Source organism: Balaenoptera physalus, assembly GCF_965194825.1.
Source record: "Balaenoptera physalus genome assembly, chromosome: 5".
NCBI lineage: Eukaryota > Metazoa > Chordata > Mammalia > Artiodactyla > Balaenopteridae > Balaenoptera > Balaenoptera physalus.
The window spans coordinates 128,185,245-128,205,163 of record NC_138884.1 but is presented as its reverse complement, the minus strand read 5'-3'; the positions used below and the strand labels follow the sequence as shown (position 1 = coordinate 128,205,163).

Here is a 19,919-nt window from a genome sequence, read left to right as displayed (position 1 = left end):
TCAGAGCTGCTGAGGTTCAAGTGGAGGGATCCAGCTCACTTGGGTTTCTCCTTCCCCAACCCCCTTCTATTCTTCCCACCTCCCCGTCCCCGAGCAGGATGGTGTTCAGCTTGTGCTCTTCTCAGGCGAACAGCTTTCTGTATTGTCTTGCTAGAGTTAACATCAGCTAGTGCTTGCTCAGGATGGTCTTTGAAACATCTAGGTCTCACCTGGATTAGGTGCTTGACTCACAAATGACTACTGAGTAAGGAGAAATGATTGGGTTGACTGCTCTCCATTAAAAGTAATTCACTGAAAAGAACATCAGATAAGTATTTCTACAGGTGATAATTTCAATAAGGTTATATTTAGTAAATATAAGTATTTGTTTTCATTTTATCCCATGCTACATTAAATCTGGGCTTTAAACTTACATTATTTCATAGCAGCAAAACGTAGAACATCTGTAGCAGATATACAGTACTGAAAAAGCTCTGCGACCAATCCTGAGATAAACCTTAAGAAGTGGAAACATTTCCTGGATGATATAATAGAATCAGGGCAGAGTACATGCCTTCTCACGACACCATGCTGATCTGTGAGGCAAACTGAAGGCTGGAGTACAGCTGCTGGAATTATTACTTCATCAGGGAAGTGAATCAATCACCTCCCTTTAGACACTACATCTGAATAGAGATGACAAAGAAAGTAAATTTTACGGAATGTTTTATTATGGATGAATCACTCCAGTTGAGTAAATTGGATTGGAGAATAATGTGCAGTTTAGATCCAAGAAAAGGCTATCATGGAGAACCTATCAATTATACATTTTAGCCACTAAACAGAGAATGAGTGGCTTACTAGTAAATAGAATACGTTAACAAGTGGTTAAACTTCAGCCTGTTTCTATGTAAGAACGTTGTTTCTGAATCATCTTTATGAAATACCATGTTTCTCTTGAGGATAGTAATTGCCACCTTATGTGCTTATATAGAATTGTTATAATTAATCCTCAAAAGTCAGTGAAGTAGATAAGTCCTAGAGCAGTGGATTTGCTAATACAGAACCAGCATGAATACACCCTCACTGTTTTAATACAGAGAATTTAAATTCTAAAGCCTGCACAAATGTGCTTTCTGTAGGTTACCTTTTTCTACTGGGCAAATCCGTAAGCATTACTAAAGTATTCTTCAAAAAATGCAGTACTGAGAAACAGAATAGTGAAGGGTTAGAGTATGGTTAAGTGCAAACAATAAAAAAAGTACCATTTATAGTTATCACTCACTTAAACTACACTAATGCCACAATAGGGCTTTTTAATAGGGCTATTAAATGTTCATTAAACTGTTAAATGTAGCTCTTCGCTACGATCTTTACCTGGAATCTAATTCAATTATTTGGCCTGCATAGGACGAGCCTACTCAAGAACTCTACAACAAGCAGCGATCCCCTTACTTCCCAAGAGGTTTTGTGAAGACCGTTATAAGGGTCGATTTACAGGAAGGATGCTCTGTGCTGGAAACCTCCACGAACACAAACGTGTGGACAGCTGCCAGGGAGACAGCGGAGGACCACTCATGTGTGAACGGCCAGGAGAGAGCTGGGTTGTATATGGGGTGACCTCCTGGGGATATGGCTGTGGAGTCAAGGATTCCCCTGGTGTTTATACCAAAGTCTCAGCCTTTGTACCTTGGATAAAAAGTGTCACCAAACTGTAATCCTTCATGGAAACCTCAAGAAAATAATATTTAAAGAATCTGTTGGAAAAAAAAAAAAAAAAAAAGAATCTGTTGGAAACCTTCCAACATTAGCATTTAGCCAGAGATGCCAACTAATGGGAGTGGAGATCCGTATTTCTGTGTTTCGTGTTGTGATAAGAACTGTGTACCCCTTTGCTGCTTGAGAATTTGTGATGTGAACATTTTGGTTACAGATACCTCAGTGTAGTAATGATTATCCTTATTTAGCATTGTTGCCTACCCAAATTAGTTTAATGGACACTAAATTCATTATTCTCATGAGTCTTGTCTCTGCCTATTTCTCAGCATTCTCCAGAGATTTTTGTATATTGATTGTGCAGTCAGGCTGTTTTTACATTTATTTGGATTGAGAACTCCTTTATAACTGAATCAATATGGTATATATTCATATAAAGAGCCTACATTTGACACACAAAGAAAATACTCTTTACTATACTCAAAATAAGAGTGGCATTGTTTTCTGTTCATGTAATTTCTTAAGCTCAGATTTTTTTCCTTAGGCTGATAAAAAAAATCAGACCACATCTTTCTGGCCTTTCGTGAGAAAACTGAAGGCCAAAAAAGATAAAGGAATTCTATTATAAACAGACTGGAAAGGAATATCATTGTCACAATACATTCCTGAATGAAGCCTTTGTACCAAGCACTATGGCAACTAAAGAGAAAAACATTCTAGCTACCTTGTATGTTGTTAGCACAATTCAGCATTCCTGATAACATAATAAAGAATGCCTTCAAATTGTTTAATGCACAACCTAATTCAATCTGCTTGATTACTTTTAATCACTTCAAATTTACAGCTTGGTAAAACAAAAATGTTTTTTTCCTTAGCATCACACTGTTTTCCCGACCATGATTTAAGAGTGCCACCTATTGCAACTTTCTGGTAACTAACTTAAACCTGCAGACTATCCTGATACAGTCCCATCTAATAAAAATAGACTATTAAAAATGCTTTCCCTGTCAATAGTATGGGAAAGTCTAAAATAACTGTTATGTTTAATCCATATACCACTTATGTGCTAGGTGGCTATGCACCTCACTGACAATTTATAAAAGGTAGGTAAGGTTTTATAGTATTTCTAGTTTTCAAATGGGTTAACAGGCAGAGGCCAAGATGAGACAGCTGTTCAAAGGCTTTGAATCCAAACTCCAGAACAGGAAGAGTCCCAATGCAGACAAGAGCATCTCCTCCCACCCCTCTAACCCACGGTTCTCCTGTCTAAAGGTAAGTTTTCCCTCTGGCTGTTTCCCAAAGGAGTAAGGGATAGCTGCTTATTATGTATCCTACAGGGCATTCTTGGTAGCAGCACAAAATCTTTGCCCAAATATAAAAGCTAAGCCCTCAGGATACTTGAGTAATCCTTATCAGAGGTGACATGAATCAGAGGTGACATGACTGCTATCATGAGTCCTTCCCAAAATCCCAGGTAGTAAAAAAAGGTGAAGTGCAAACTATAGGATTAAGAATGCTTAAGTAATCCTCTTAAATGGCTAACTCACCATGGAGGGACTTCACCCCCATCCCTTTCCCTTCTGTATCATATTGCATCCCTTTTATAAATTCTGAGCTATGTAAAAAAACTGGTGCTAACCTGAAAGTGCTTTATAGTTTACTACTTTGCAGAACTGCAATGCAGTTCAAGTAGAATAGCATTAAAACGTTTTCTAAACACTCACGACTTTGATAACGGAAAAACTCTGCATTTACATATAGAGATGACAGCTATAGGTGGTGCACACATGCACAAGGGCTTGGGAAAAACCAGAAAATTTATCTTCCTGAAAGTTTCTCATGGGCCATCCTTGTAATTGAACTACAGTGCTGATGCAAACATTTATATTGGCTTTTTAACTAGACCAGAGGCTGGCAAACTTAAAGAACAGATAGTTAACAGATGGCCTGCAGTTTGCTCAACCTTGAGGTAGAATGCTTGGTTCAGAAAATATGCCTTTATTATAGCTTAATGTTTTTTCTTGTTAAATGTTAAGTGTGAGTTTTAAAGATGCAAGTGTTCAGTGCACATCTGTGTAAATAAAGTGCATAGCTTTTCACCGTGCAGTTTCCTTAATCTTCTGTGTGGTATTAAATGACCCTGCTCTCTTCCTCAGGGGTAAACTGGTTTTTACGTGTAAGAGTTTTCCCCAAATAATACCTTACACAACAATATTAATTCATGTTACTTCCGCTCAAGCTCGACAGCAGTGGAACAGGAGACAGCCTGTTCACTACTTGTAGTTACCTTTGCACTTATTGGTCATTCAGTCAGGGAACACTGACATCTGTACAAATCAAGCATTTTATTGATATAGCAAGGAAGCACTTATTCTCCATTTAAATACCATACTTGAGATTTAAAATCACATTTGGCAGTGTACTTCAGGATGCTAAGTAAGACTTCACCCATATCGCTTTGGATTTCTTGACTTCTGCAAGAGAAGAAAACCAGCTTTATAAAACTCTAATTTGTGTACTTACCTCATGGTGCTGAGTCTTAGCAGCTACTTCAGTTACTTTCTATTCAGTTGGCTATTTACTCTTTTAAATTACAAAATGCCAGCAAAATATGCCAATTTTGGCCTTCCAAATCCTTAGCACTAAGGGTTTCAGATTCAGAAATATATATATATATAAAGACAGGAACGTACCTTGTTATGTTTTCCATCATCCATTGGAACAATTAGCTCAGCTTCCTAAAAATATTTGAACAGTAGTTAGATGTTTGCCCAATAACCCAGTACCCTCCAGATTTTTAAAGTGAACAATGTTACTTGTGCAAGTCAGAATCTGATACCAATTAAATGGTGACAGCTTTGCCAATAAACAAGAATATGCTCTTCCATGGCTAGGAAGGGAGACTGCCACAGCTGACAGGTCCCAAAGATACATGGAGATTCATGATCCCAGAAAAGACCAGCAAGGACAACTACAGATACTACTCACCACCTGGATCAAACTGGCGGGTTTTCAGGATACGGTGTTACTATTTAATAGTGGCGGAGTAGATTCAAGATGGCCACATGACACCAACAGCGGAACTAATGACCTTCTTCACCGGAGTCATCAGCTGCATTTAAACTTTGCCGGAAGGCCCACGGCCCACGCGCGCTAGTTTTCCGACTCAGCGCCCCCGGCTGAACGTGGCTGCCCCGAGAATCAATGAACATTTAAGTCCACTCAGGCGTTTGAACCTAGAGGTTTTCCAAGCTGACGTCGATCTACTTCTACAAGACTGTTGCATCTCCTGCATTTTAAACTTGGCCTAAAAGTTCTGTCTCAAGTACTTTAGCGCACGAAACACGACGCCGTACCTTAACCTAAACTCGAAGCTTCCCGGATGTAAAAGGCCGAATCCTTCGCCACACGCTCTCTTATAGAGCGGGTGACGCTATTCCGGGGAAGCGCCGCGAGGGGCGGGGCCTACGCGCTTTCTCCCTCCGCCCCGCCCTCCCAGCTCCGCTGAGGTTCCACCCCATCCGTTGGCCACCGCCTTCCTGATGGCCCCTCCCCTTCCTAAGCTTCTCCACCCCGCCTCGCCCCGCCCCGCGCTAGATCTGGGCTGCTCACGTGGCCTCCGATTCTGACGCGTGCGCAATCAGAGCTGCCAAAAGTTCTCGCGAAATCAGGAAATCTTGCCGGACTCGCGCGTCCGCTGAGTGAAGAAGGCGGAAGGGCTGTCTTGTTAGAGAGTTACTTTAGAAGTCACCCTTGTTACCAAAGCACCAGGTTCGATAGTTCTCTGCTTCTTAACCTTTTGGTTGGTTGATTTTCATGGAACTAGCTGACTTTTTTTTTTTTGGTCTCTCTGCTAAAAAACTCCGTATCTTCCCGTGTTCCGCCGACATTGCTGTTCCTGAAGCGCAGGTGTCAGTGGTCTGCAATCAGTTTTTGTTTTGTTTTGAGGGAGTCTAATCTCTTAGGAGTATTTGCACTCTGCTGAAAGCCTTGCCAAACGATTTTGTAAACACAAGATTAGGAAAAGGAAAGGGTATTAGACCGGACGAGCGTGCGGGAGACCCTTTTACATGCGTGTGTGAACGTTTCCCGTGTTGCCTTCGGACCCGTGGTTTGTGGTCCACAATGTAGCCGCTCCAGAGCTTCTGTTGACTCTTGCAAGTGGACACCTGGGTTTTAACTTCCCTGCTGTACGTTTCTTTGGGGGTGCAGCTAAATAAATGGTAGGTCTATTTCTTTAAAAGGGGAGTTACAGACGTTTAGGAATACTTTTAGTCCTAGATACGTGCTTGTTAAATGCCATTTAAATTTATTTTCTGTTTCCCTTTTAATTTTCCTACGGTATGAGACAAAAAGGTGGATCGAGGTGAAGCTTTTACTTAGTAGTGGACCATTTGGGGCCCTGTGTTGCAGCAGTTGCTGTCAGGGATAATGTTATCAAGCGATCTGGTGAATAAAGTGCTACAAGAGAGATCTGTGAAGCTTCATGAACACTACAAACTTTTCTAGGGGAAAGAATTTAGGGCAAAAATTTCTGTTATGGTTAGGGTTGGAATGGACAAGTTTATAGGGCATAAAATTTGAAAGAACTAAAGTTGTTTTTAAGGCTCACTTTTTCCTTTCTTCACCTTACTTTACTCTCTTCATGATACTAGTGAATGGAAAGAACTACTCAATAATAAGGTTTAAATAACAAATCACAGTGGGGAATTTTGCCACATTAGATTTGATTTAGAATCTCTAACTGAGCATGTGTTGTTTTGCTAGGCTGGTCTAGCAAAATACCACAGACAGGATGTCTTAAACAACAGTAATTTATTTTCTCATAATTTTGGAGACTGGAAGTCTGAGATCAAGGTGTCCACAGGTGTGTTTCTTCAGAGACCTCTTCTTGGCCTGTAGATGGGCCTGTTTCTTCACATCCTCTTCTCTGTGTGCCTATCTATAACTTAATATCTTCTTATAAGGACACCGGTCATATTGTCCTAATGACCTCTTTTAACCTTAATTATTTTTTTAAAGACCTTATCTCCAAATATAGTCATATTTTGAGGTACTGGGGGGTTAGGACTTAAGCATAATGAATTTCGGGGGGACTCAATATAGCCCCTAACCCCATTCACTTATGCTAACCTAGTAAGACTTAGTGAAGATCTTAAAATGAATGTGTTGGGTTAAAGTGCCACAACACTGGATGAATGAGAGAGGGAGAGAGAGAGAACCCTCATATTTTGTTTATGCTCTTTTCTTCATCTTGAATGTCTTTCCATCTATTTTCTTTTTTTCTTCCTGTAGTTGACATAATGTTAGATTAGTTTCAGGTGTACAACATAATGATCTGATATTTGTATATATTGTGAAATGATCACCACAGTAAGTCTAGTTAACCTCCATCCTCATACATAGTTACATTTCTTTTTTCTTGCGGTGAGAATTAAGATTTACTCTCTTAGTAACTTTCAAATGTGCAATACACTGTTATTAACTATAGTCACTATGTTGTATATTACATCTCCAGGAGTTACTTATTTTATAACTGGCAGTTTATATTATGAGTCTATGGGTGGTGGTGGCGGTGGTGGTTGTTTTTTTGATTCCACATATAAGTGAGATCATACAGTGTTTGTCTTTCTCTGTCCAATGTACTGCATTTAGCATAATACCCTCAAGATCCATCCATGTTGTCACAAATGACAAGATTTCATCCTTTTTTTTGGCTTAATAATATTCCTTTGTGTGTGTGTGTGTGTGTGTGTGTGTGTGTGTGTGTGTGTACCACATCTTCTTTTTTCATTCATCCATCAGTGGACACTTAGGTTGTTTCCATATCTTGGCTGTTGAAAATAACCCTGAAGTGAACATGGGGGTGCATATATCTTTTTGAGTTAGTGTTTTGTTTTCTTTGAGTAAATACCAAGGAGTGGAATTGCTGGATCACCCTCTACTTCTACTTTTAATTTTTTTGAAGAACCCTCAGACTGTTCTCCATAGTGGCTGCACACCAATTACATTCCCACCAACAGTGCATGAGGGTTCCCTTTTCTCCACATTCTTACCAACACTTGTTATTCCTTGTCTTTTTGATAATAGCCATACTAACATGTGTGAAGTGATATCTCATATTTTTGATGTACATTTCCTGATGATTAGTGACATTGAGCATCCTTTGAAGTGCCTCTTGGCTGTTTGTATGTCTTTGGAAAAATGTCTATTTAGATCTTCTGCCCATTTTTTTTTAAATTGTATTGTTTGTTTTTGCTATTGAGTTGTATGAGTTTTTATATATTTTGGATATTAGCTCCTTAGCAGGATATATGATTTGCAAATATTTTCTCCCATTCAGTAGGCTGCCTTTTCATTTTGTTGATGGTTTCCTTTGCTGTGCCAAAACTTGTTAGTTTGATGTAGCCCCACTTGTTTATTTATGCTTTTGTTGCCTGTACTTTTGGGGTCAGGTTCAAAAAATCATCTCCAAGGGACTTCCTTGGTGGTCTAGTGGTTAAAACTATGTGCTTCCAATGCAGGGGGCATGTGTTCAACCCCTGGTCAGGGAACTAAGTTCCCACATGCTATACGGCACTGAAAAAAAAAAAAATCATCACCAAGACTGATGTCAAGGAGCTTACCACCTATGTTTTCTCCTAGGAGTTTTATGGTTTCAGGTCTTACATTCAAGTCTTTAATCCATTTTGAGTTCATTTTTGTGTATGGTGTAAGATAGTGGCCTATTTTTAATCTTTTGCATGTGGTTTTCCAGTTTTCCCAACACCATTTATTGAAGAGACTGTCCTTTCCCTATTGTATATTTTTGGCTCCTGTGTCATAAATTAACTCATTGCATATGTGTGGGTTTATTTCTGGGATCTGTATTCTGTTCCTTTGATCTATGTGTCTCTTTCTGTGCCAACACCATGCTGTTTTGATCACTCGAGCTTTGTAGTATAGTTTGAAATCAGGGCGCATGATGCCTTCAGCTTTGTTCATCTTTCTCAAGATTGCTCTGGCTATTTGGGGTCTTTTGTGATTTCATACAAATTTTAGGTTTGTTGTTCTATTTCTGTGAAAAATGCCATTGGAATTTTGGTAAGGATTGCATTGAATCTGTAGATTGCTTTGCATAGTATGGATGTTATAACAATATTCTTCCAATCCATGAGCACGGATAATCTTTCCATTTGTTTGTGTCTTCAGTTTCTTTCATCAGTGTATTATAGTTTTCAGTGTACAGGTCTTTCACCTCCTTGTTGAATTTATTCCTAGGTATTTTATTCTTTTTGATACAATTGTAAATGGGATTGTTTTCTTAATTTCTTTTTCCAATAGTTTGTTATTAACGTATAGAAATGTAACAGATTTTTGTATATTGATTTTGTATTCTGCAACTTTACTGAATTCGTTTATTAGTTCTAACAGTTTTTTGGAGGAATCTTTGGGTTTTCTATATATTAAATCATGTCATCTAAAATAGTGACAGTTTTACTTCTCTCCAATTTGGATACCTTTTATTTCTTTTTCTTGCCTAATTGCTCTGACTAGGACTTCAAATACTATGTTGAACAAAAGTGGTGAGAGTGGGCATCCTTGTCTTGTTCCTGATATTAGATGAAAAGTTTTTAGCTTTTCACTGTATGATGTTAAGTATGGGATTGATATATATGGCTTTTATTATATTGAGGTACATTCCCTCTATACGCACTTTTTTGAGATTTTTAAAATCATAAATGGTTGTTGAATTTCCATCTGTCAAAATTATACTCAGCTTTAAATACTTTGCTTAAATATCTCTTGTTCTATGAAACTTTTCATAACTCCAACTGAATTTGATTTTTCCCTTTTTGTGACTTAACTAGCATTATAGTACTTAACTAGCATTTTTCTTGTGGTATATTTTCTTCACTATATTGTAAACTCCTCATGAGGCAGGTCTGTTTCTAACCGTTATTTGAAGTGCCTAGCAGAGTGATTCACATTAAATGGGCACTAAATTGCATTAGCAGATGCTTTGAGGTACTCAGTATGTACTTCAAGAATTGAGTAAATTTTATATTTATTTTAAAAAGTCACTTCTCTCCAGGAGATAAAGTTTAATCCCCCTTTCCTACCCCAACACCATCTTGAGTATGGGCTGTGCTTAGTGACTTGCTTTCAAAGGGTAGGGTAAGGCAAGAGGGGGAAAGCATAACTTTACAGTAGAGAAATCTAGCAAATACTGCCTAAGCCAGGTAATCAATATCAACATCAGTGGTAAGTCATATTGATAGTGTGTACCCTGATAAGATGTGATGAGAAGAACACTTCACCTCCTTCTGTGTTATTCTTACGCAAAGCTCTAACCCCAGTCTACTCAGGAGAAAAACATCAGACAAAATCAAATTGGTGGACGTTCTACTAATTCCCTAAACTGTACTCAAACTGTTGTGGTCATGAAAAACAAAGTTTGTGAAACTGTCACACCAGAGGAGACGAGACATAATGACTAAATGTAATGTTGTATCCTGGCTGGGATCCTCAAGCAGAAAAAGGACATTAATGGAAAACTGGTGAAATTTGAATAAAGTGTGGAATTTAGTTAATAGTAATGTGCCAGTGTTGGTTTCTTAGTTGTGACAGATGTACACGGTATTATAAGATGTTAACAATAGGGGAAGTTGGACGACAGGTGTCTGGGAACTCCATGTACCACTTTTGCAACTTTTCTGTAAATCAGAAACTGTTTAAAAATAAAGCTTAATAAAAGTCATAACTTTATAGTCTGTTTTCATTTTAACAAGTGGTGCTTTAGTGATGGTTTTTGTCTACTGTTAGTGTGCAATTTGTGGCTAAGATGGCAATATTTCTAAATTGGGGAGGATTCTGAGATCATACCTAATAGATTTAGCCACTGTTCAAGCCAAATCTTTGAGGCTTAGAGTGAGTTCTCAGGAGAGATAATGTGGTAATAGATAGAAGGATTAAAAATTGATTGTAAATAAAGGTTAGTTTAAGGATTTTAAAGGTAGACTGTGAGGTGAAGCTGTTAGACTGATGAAACGATGGCTGGAAAATATTTCAACTCTGCATTTGATACATGAACTGAAACCGTTCATTATAGAATACTCATTCTTCAACTATACTACTTCTCCCTTTTTCCTTTTAGGGTTTTAGTGTAGAAACTATGGTAATCATCAGGGAAACAAAAGTAGCATAACTGCACATCTCTCATATGACTGTTGAGATAAGTGGGAGGAAATATAGTCAGGAAATCGCCTGTGGGCTTACTGTCATCTTAAAATACTTTGGGAACTTAAGCTTGCAGTTGGTGTGTACTAGCAATGTGATACTACTGGGAACAAAATTGTAATAGAAGTATAGTGTCTAGACAAGAGGAGATGAGAGTTCTCCCCTATCTGTAGTGGAATATTTTTTTCAGTTCTGAACACTTTTTTCAGTTGTTAAACATTTACAAGACTCCAGCAAATGTTTGTTGAGCAGACATGGCGCTTGCCTCAAAAATACAATGGAGTTGAGTAACTTACAGTCAGTGATATCACAATTTTTCCAGATTTTTCAAAGCTCAAAGCCTAGGAGCTACCTTTGATTTCATTCTATCCTCAATGTTCAATTTTTAGTGTGTTTCTATATCATTCAATGTATTTGTTATCTATTGCTGTATATCAAATTAGCCTAAAGCATGGTGGATTAAGACAGTAAGCATTTATCATCTTGTACAATTTCTGCAGATCAGGAATCCAAGAGCAGCTAAGCTGTCTTAGTGTATCTCTTGAGGTTGCATTCAGGATGTTGCCTGGGGCTGTAGGATCCTCTTCCAAGGTGGCTCACTCCTGAGCTTGGCAAGCTAATGCTAATAGTTGGCAGGAGGCCTCAACTGCTCAGCATGTGGATCTCCATAGGTCTGCTCGAGAGTCCTCAAGTTACAGCAGTTTGGTTTTCCCCAAAGTGAGTGATCCAAGAGACAGTCCTAATGTTTTTCTCAGACCTAGTCTGAGAAGTTACATGCCATCACTTGTTAGAAATGAGTTATTAACTTCAGCTCACACAAAAAGGGAGGGAAATTAAGCTCCATCTCTTAAAGAGGGGAATGTAAATATCTGTCAACACCAGTTAAAACTGCCACAATCAGAATGGGTGAGGTTGTGTTGCAGTTATGAACAATCCAAAGTCTTTGTGGCTTAAAACCACAAAGGTTTGTTTCTTGTAATGCTCTTGGCCATTTAGAGACTCAGACTAATGAAACTTTCACCATTTGTAATATTTCTAGGCAACATGAAGGGAGAAGGGAAGGTAGAGAATCACACTTGTTATTAAAGTCTTCCATTTTGAAGTGGCACTTGTCATGTTGCTTCATATTTCTGGGACTAAAGCAAGTTTCATGGCCATGCATAACTTCGAAAAGGTGGGAAAATGGAACCCTACTATGTGTTTAGGAGGAGAATCAGAAATATCAATAAACAGCACTAATGATTTCTACAGTTGCCATGTTATAACCTTTTAACAATTATTTTTATATTTACCTTTTCCTTTTCTCTATTGTCATACTAGTAATCTAAGACAACATGTGTGATTTGTATCCCTACTTTTCTGATTCTCCCTTTCCAATCAACTGAGTATATTCCTGGAAGATAAATTTCCTGAAATAGCATTTTCTCCAGGTTAGTCACTTGCTACAGAAATGATAATGGCTTCCCCAGGTCAAATTCCTCATCCCTGGACAACATACAGTGTATGTTACACTTAGCATGCTCATATCGATTTTTTTCATGCTATTTCATAGTGTAGACTGTATTTCCTTCCTATCCATCCATTAAGACACATTCCAGTTTTTAGTTTTTACAGGAACCTTTCTTCTAGAACATCTATTAGTCTTTTCCTTTTCTTGCCACCCTTAATATTTATTCTTGTGCCTTATGTTTTAAAAAGTTGTACTATGTACCAAGCCCTGTTCTAGGTGCTGGGGCAAGAGCAGTAAACAAAACAGACAATACTTTTTACTCACAGAGCTTATGTTTTAATGGCAGAAAACACACATAAATGAATATTAGAGTTCTATCAGAGGAGCAGAACTACTAGCAAAGGTCAAATCACGATTGTCAAGTGGAGGAAGCAAGGAAAACTGGCAAGGATGAACTGGAACCCGTGAGACTGGTTTGGAATCTGCGCTGATTTCTCCCTGGTTCCCAGGGTTCAACTTTGATGATAGAGGTGATCCGCAGGAGGAGCTAGTCCTTTGTCACAGACTCAAGAGTTGCTGAAGTTGGAAGAGAAGATCTGGCAGGAGTTGAAGGTTTGGACCTGACTGCTACCCAACACCTACAGGATGTGCTGGCAGAAGAGGTGACAATGTGCAAGATCTGCAACATTGCCTCGTGCCCTGCACTGGCCTTCCTCGTATAAAAGTATAGGACTTCTGCTTCACCTCCACCTACCAAATCTCAGGCAGAATGTCTCTGTGGTCCATGCTATCTTGGAACTCTTCAAGGAAGGAAGTGAAAATGCAGTACTAGTTTAGCTAAGTTGACAAAATAGAAATCAACCACAATAAATAAATTATATGGTACATTAAAGTCAGTAAGTGCTGTGGAGAAAAATAAAGAAGGGGATGAGGAGTGTTTGGGGGGTAGCAATTGTAATTTTAAAAAGATATCACTGAGAAGGTGACATTAGGTCAAAGGCTTGAAGGTGAGGGAGTGAAACATGCTGATATGTGGAAGAATGTTCTATGCAACCAGTGCTTCCTGAGTGGCACCAAACCTGTGTGGTAGCATTTTACAAGGCTCTTAATGATCCCCACCTCACGTCACTCCCTCCGTTATGCAATCCCCTTCCCTGGAGTGGCAAAGGGATGAGATGTCACTTCTGGGGTTAGGTTATAAAAGACTCTGATCTGTGTCTTGCTCCCATTCTTTCTCTTGCCTTTTTGGATTGCTTGCTTTGATGAAGCAAGCTCCTATGCTGGAGAGGCCTGTGTGGCAAAGAATAGAGAGTGGCCTCTGGCCAACGTCCATTAAGGAACTGGGGCTATCAGACCAATAATAGGCCACTGAATCCTGTCAACAGCCAGGTAAGTGAGCTTGGAAGTGAATCTTTAACAAGCCGAGCCTTGAGATGATTACAGCCCCAGCTGTTGATTGCAGTCTGTCAGAGACGCTGAAGCAGAGAATCCAGCTAAGCTATACCTGGATTCCTGACCTACAGAAAGCGTGTGAGATAAGGTTGTTTTAAGTCAGTACATTTTGGGATAATTTGTTATTCAGCAATCAATAACTCATATACTTGATGTAGTCAAGGAACAGAAATGAGACCAGTTTGGCTGGAGTGGGGTAAGCAAATAGGAAGTGAAGTTAGAAAGGTAATAGGCTACCTAGGGCCTTATAAGTCATCGTACGGTTTTTAGGTTTTATTTTGTTTGTTTGAGTAACCTCGGTGACCTCTGGAGAGTTTTGAGTAGAGGAATGACATGATATGACTTTGGACTTACATGTTCTTTCTCGAAGCTCTACTGAGAAGAGAGACAGAACAGTGGTGGGGAATAGGGTTGGAGCAGGTAAACCAGTTAAGCTGGTGCAATAATACAATGAGAGAACAGTGTCGGCTTAGTGGTACCAGTGGAGTAAATAAACGATTCAACTCTCAATAGATTTTTACAGTAGAACTGATAGTATTTGAGGACAGATTGGATATAGGATAAAAGAGAAAGGGAAAAGGGGTATGAGAAAAATGGCTTCAAGCTTTTTTGATTATTTGCTAAGATGGAGATGACTAAGGAGTAGCAGGTTTGCTGGGAGGAGTACTCAGGAAGATAGTTTTGTATGTGTTAAGTTTGAGACGCCTTTTAGACATCCAAGTAGAATTGTTGAGTGGGGAGTTCACTATATGCGTATGTTCTGGGGAAAGGTCTGGGCTGCAGAAACAAATATGGGAGCTGTCATGGCGGTGCTTAAAGCCGTGAGATGGGATGCTAATACCAAGGGACAAAGTATAGATAGAAAATAGGATCAAAGACTGAGCCCTTGGGCAGGTCCACAGGAAAAATACCGGGAACCAGCCAAGGGGACTGAGAAGTGAGGTAACGAGAAGTGTGGTATCCTGAAAGACAAGAAGAAAGCTTTTCAAATAAGAGGGAATGATCAACTGTTCATGGTACAAGTAAGATGGGAGTTGAGAAATGACTATTGGATTTGCTGTGTGGAGGTCATTTGGGACCTTGTTAAGAATAATTTCAGACAGAAACAGACTCACAGACACAGAGAACAGACTTATGGTTGCCAAGGGGGAGTGGGGCAGTGGAGGGATGGATTGGGAATTGAGATTAGAAGATGCAAACTGCAAACTGTTATAAATAGAATGGATAAACAACAAGGTCCTACTGTATAGCACAGGGAGCTATATTCAATACCTTTGATAAACCATAATGGAAAAGAATGTGAAAAAGAAAAAAAATATATATATGTAACTGATCACTTTGCTGTACACCTGAAAATAACACAGCATTGTAAATCTACTATACTTCAATAAAATAAATTTTAAAAAAAAGAATAGTTTCAGAGAGAATGGGAGGAGCAGAGTTGGTGACAGTGGATTTGGATGACTCATCTGAGGAGTTTTACTATAAAGGGGACGAGAAATGGGGCAGCACCTCAGAGCGATGTAGGGTCAAGGGTGGGTTATTTTTTAAGCATGGGAGAATGTAAAGTGTTTTTGTATCGATGGGAAATATCCAGTAGAAATGAAAAAATTGATTATGCAGGAGAGAGTTAGTAAATGTCTTGGTTGATGAGGTGGGATCTTGTGCACAACGTAGGAGTTAGTCTAAATGGTAGTTCAAGCAATTTTTCATCCCCTGAAGCAGGAGTAGCAGGGTGCAGATACTGGTAAGTGAATGATGTGCTGGTGTGAACTTTTGAATGGTCTCTTCTGTTAATTTTTTCCCTTTTTTCAGAGTCATAGAAAGCAAAGTCATCAACTGAGAGTGAGGATGAGGGAGGGAGTGTTGGATATTTGAGGAGAGAGGAGGAGATATAGTTAGGAGAGAGTGTGAATAGACTAGGAAATGTAGTAGGATTCCCGGGCCACTTTAGGGGTCCACTTCAGTTCTTGTAATGAATTTAAATTGATTTAAATTTAAAAAAGTCACGATTGCATATTTTCTCCACACCAAGCTCAGCTGCCTAGGTGTAGGTGTAAAGCTGACAGAGAGTTGGAAATAACTAAGGTTGGGGTTTGCCAAGAAAGTAAACAAAGTGACAAAAGGGAGAGGGAACATATGAATGGGAGAGATTATGTTGATTTGCCATGGAATTTAAGCTAGATGAAGAGGGATGATAGCACATGAGCAGAGTGAGGGACACTGGAAATGTAAGTAGGACTAATGAGTTTTGAGGTGATGGTGAGTCAGATTTTGGAGCTGGGGTGCTATAGTAAATGACTTCATGAAATGTCTATAACACATATTGGGAGATTTATCAAGCAACCTGCTGAGCCTTTTATGGTTTAGCATGACAAACTGGAGTCACCAGGTGTTCAGTGATCTTAACTTGGCCTCCATCACCTCAAGAGTGATTGCCTGCCTTTGTTGTAGAAATGTGCTTGTTGGTGAGATGCTGCATTCATGTTTCACTAAATATTTAACATCTCAAAACTTGACTTTCTTTTTTCCCTTCTCAGACGACTTGCGATCCTTGGTCTTTGGTTTAATCTATTTACTAATAAGGCCTTAAAAAATTTTTTTTTGGCTTGCATGCCTTTATGCAAGAGATTATTTAATATATAATATAGAAATATAGTACATTAAAATGAAAGATCTTATTACTGTTTTATAGTATTTATAAACTAATATTTGTAAAATATCTAATGCTTTTATACTGGACATATTAACGTAAGTTGAAAATGATCACTTGCTAAAATTCTCTTTACTTGTTTTTCTTTATTTCCCCCTATAATATACTTTATAGATGTTCCATGATGTCAGACATTTACTCTAGTGCACTAAATATTATTAATTCCTGTATCAGTGAAAAGATAAGCTTATGTGTATGCAAAACTTAATGGAATGAAAATGACAAGCATCCAATTTTTATGAGTCCACGAGGTGGCACTGTTACCCTATTATTTAAGTCTGTGTTTAACCCTAGATTTTATTTTACATTAAAAAATTTTTATTTATTTTATATTGGAGTATAGTTGATTTACAATGTTGTGTTATTTTCAGGTGTACAGCCAAGTGATTCAGTTATACATATACATACATGTATTGACATATACACACTACTATATTTAAAATAGATAACCAACAAGGACCCACTGTATATATAGCATTGGGAACTCTACTCAATATTCTTTAGTAACCTAGATGGGAAAAGAATTTGAAACCCTAGGTTTAAAATGAAATACATTCATTTATTATTGTACGTGAGTGTGTAAATGAATGTGTGGATAATAACATGAAAATGTCAGGATATATAATGGCTCTACCAACCTACCCTCTGGCTCCGGTTTTATATAATAAATATCTATACTGCATATTGAAAACCTTATATTCTGAAAAGGAACAACTTTCCCCAGATGCATAAGAATATAATTGAAATACCACATACCTTTTTATATGCAAATTTGATGTATGTTTTTAAAATACTAAATCAAGTAGAGATTTGATTCATTTCCTACTGTCTGAAGTATTTAAGTTGATACATTTTTAATTTGGAGTGTATCGAAGTGGAGTGTATCAAAGTAGACAGTGATTCTGTTGGAGAAGAGAAATATTTTTGCCCAGTCTACCAGAGGGTAAGGGTGTAACCATATTCATCTTACCTATAGCAGTACTTGGTCCATGAATGTGAATGTTTGTTGAATGAGGAAACTTGGATGGTAAAGGTGAAAAAAAAATTTGTGGGAAATTATACGCAATCTTCAAAGGAAAAATAAATTGCCAGTTAGTATATTTAAAGCAAAAATGTTTTTTGATTTGGGACATATCTTACCTCTCTCTTTGCCAGAAGTTTTAAATTGAGGGTTTTTTTTTTTTTTTTTCTCTTCTGTGGGAATATATTTCAAATGTTATAATGGAAATCATTTTACAGAGAACATTTTATGACAAACTTTGGAACTGATCCCTATTAGTCAATGTTTATAATTGAAATAGATCTTCACTGTCTTAGTTCTCAGTAGTAGAGGTCCGCATTCTTCATGAGACTGTAAGGACTATATTGATTAATTTCTATTTGATCCTCAAAGAACTGACGGGACTCATACAATGCTCCCTGAAAAATTTTAGTTTGAGCTGAATCTAGAAAAATCTTAACACTCTTTTTTTTAAAAAATGAAAAGACTTCAGATGGCATTTGGGAATACTACAATTTTCTATATAAGATGTTTTAGTAGTTATTTAATAATTCTATCCAAGTAAATTTATAGAAAATCAAGTAGAATTAGAACCAGAGAAATGACTTTTATATTTCTTTAATATAAAACCCTTTTTACTTGTATGATAATTTATACAAATGGGTATTATGTCTTAGAAATCAGAAGAGTGCTGAAAGAAATCCTTGGAATTCAGTACATTTGATAAAAGCAATAAGAATTTTGGAATACTCATCGTTCTTTAGGGCACCGAACAGTAATGACTGAGAAGGTGTAAGGAAGGAAATACAAAATGAACAGACACTAAAGGGGTTCTGAAAAGAACAAGTATTTGTTATTATTACCTCCTTGAGGTAATTATAATAATAATGATAATAATGGTAACAGCTAATGTTTGTTAAGTCTATATGTGTTCATTAAGTCATTTCTTTGTCTCAACAATTGTATGAGAATGTACTATTATCTCCATTTAACAGATGAATAAATTGAGGCACAGAGAAATAATATGATTAACCTAAGGTTAGCTCTGGGATTTGAGTGGAATCTGGCTCAGGTCCCCATTCTTAACTGGCGTGTGTTGTAAAGAATGAAGAATGATGTTAGGTATAAGGTAAATTTAAATCTGGGTTCAAATCTCACATTTTTTGACTTTGCTTCTTGTGTGACTTTGGGAAAGTTATCTGACCTTTCCATACCCATTTCTTCATCTGTAAAGGAAGCTAGAAGATTAGTATTGTTGTTCGGGTAATTTATATGAATAGTCTGGTAAATAGGAAGCACTACTTAAAGGCTAGAGGTATTTTTGGTCTTACATTTAAAATTTATTTTGCTAATTTTAGTTCTTTATTAGGAATTCATTATTATTTAAAGTCTGAACTTGTTTCTTGTTATTTAGAAGAGAGACATAGCATTGTAAGTCTTTGCATGATGGGGGAAATATATATCTTTGTTTATCAAATTTATTTATTTATTTTAAAATATTTTCATTATTTATTTATTTGGTTGCACTGGGTCTTAGTTGTGGCAGGCGGGCTCCTTAGTTGTGGCATGTGAACGCTTAGTTGCAGGATGCATGTGGGATCTAGTTCCTTGACCAGGGATTGAACCCAGGCCCCCTGCATTGAGAGTGCAGAGACTTATCCACTGCACCACCACGGAAGTCCCTATCGAATTTATTGATTTGTAAAAAGTTATACTTTTTTCTAACACTTAAATGTAAGAAAATATGCCATGTTAAAACTATCATCCTTTGCCTTTTTTTTCTTCCCCAGTTATTTATTCCTAATAATTAATTAATTCAACAAGTATTTGTTGAGCACCTATTATGTGTCAGAGATTAGACACGTAAATGTGGGGATACATTGATGAAAGAAAACAAATACACTTGGCTTCGTGAAGCTTATTTGAGTAGTAGAAGACAACAGATGTAGTAAAATCAATAAATTATATAGTTAGTTTTAAGATAATAGGTGCTATGGCAAAGCAAAAATTAGATCAGGGTGATGGGAATCAGGAGGGCTGGGAGGGTGAACTTTCTATAAGGTTGTTGGTGTTGGCCTTTTAAAAAAGATGCTATTTGAGCAGGGACCCAGATAAATTGCAGGAGTCAGCCATGTGGACATCTGAGGGAACATTAGCACAGAGGCTCTAAGATAACAAGGAAGTCAGTGCAGCTGTCACAGAATGCGAGTGGGGGGACAGGGGAACTGAGGTCTCAAAGGCAATGAACGTCAGGTCACATAGGACTGCGAACTCTGACTGAAAAGGAGAGCTACTGCAGGACTTTTAACAGAAGAGTGTCCTGACTTAATGTGCAAAAGGGTTATTTTGGGTTTTGAGCTGACAGAAGATTATAGAGGACAGGGCGGGGG

The 19,919-nt window shown here is 37.9% G+C and overlaps 1 protein-coding gene and 1 long non-coding RNA gene across 2 annotated transcripts in view; one reads left to right on the top strand and one right to left on the bottom strand.

Annotated features, from left to right (window-relative positions):
* PRSS12 (serine protease 12) overlaps positions 1-3,801 on the top strand; it is a 72,354-nt gene extending 68,553 nt beyond the window's left edge. The window contains exon 13 of the mRNA XM_082462816.1: positions 1,390-3,801. Within this exon, the coding sequence (XP_082318942.1) occupies positions 1,390-1,697 (308 nt within the window). The 3' untranslated portion in view covers positions 1,698-3,801. The remainder of the gene's footprint in view (positions 1-1,389) is intronic.
* LOC309661366 lies at positions 651-5,088 on the bottom strand. The gene is made up of 4 exons (XR_014263980.1): positions 4,684-5,088; positions 4,389-4,433; positions 3,983-4,169; positions 651-665 (listed from the first exon to the last, which is right to left on the bottom strand). It is a non-coding gene; the product is annotated as an uncharacterized lncRNA (long non-coding RNA).
* Between the last annotated feature and the right edge of the window lie 14,831 nt (positions 5,089-19,919).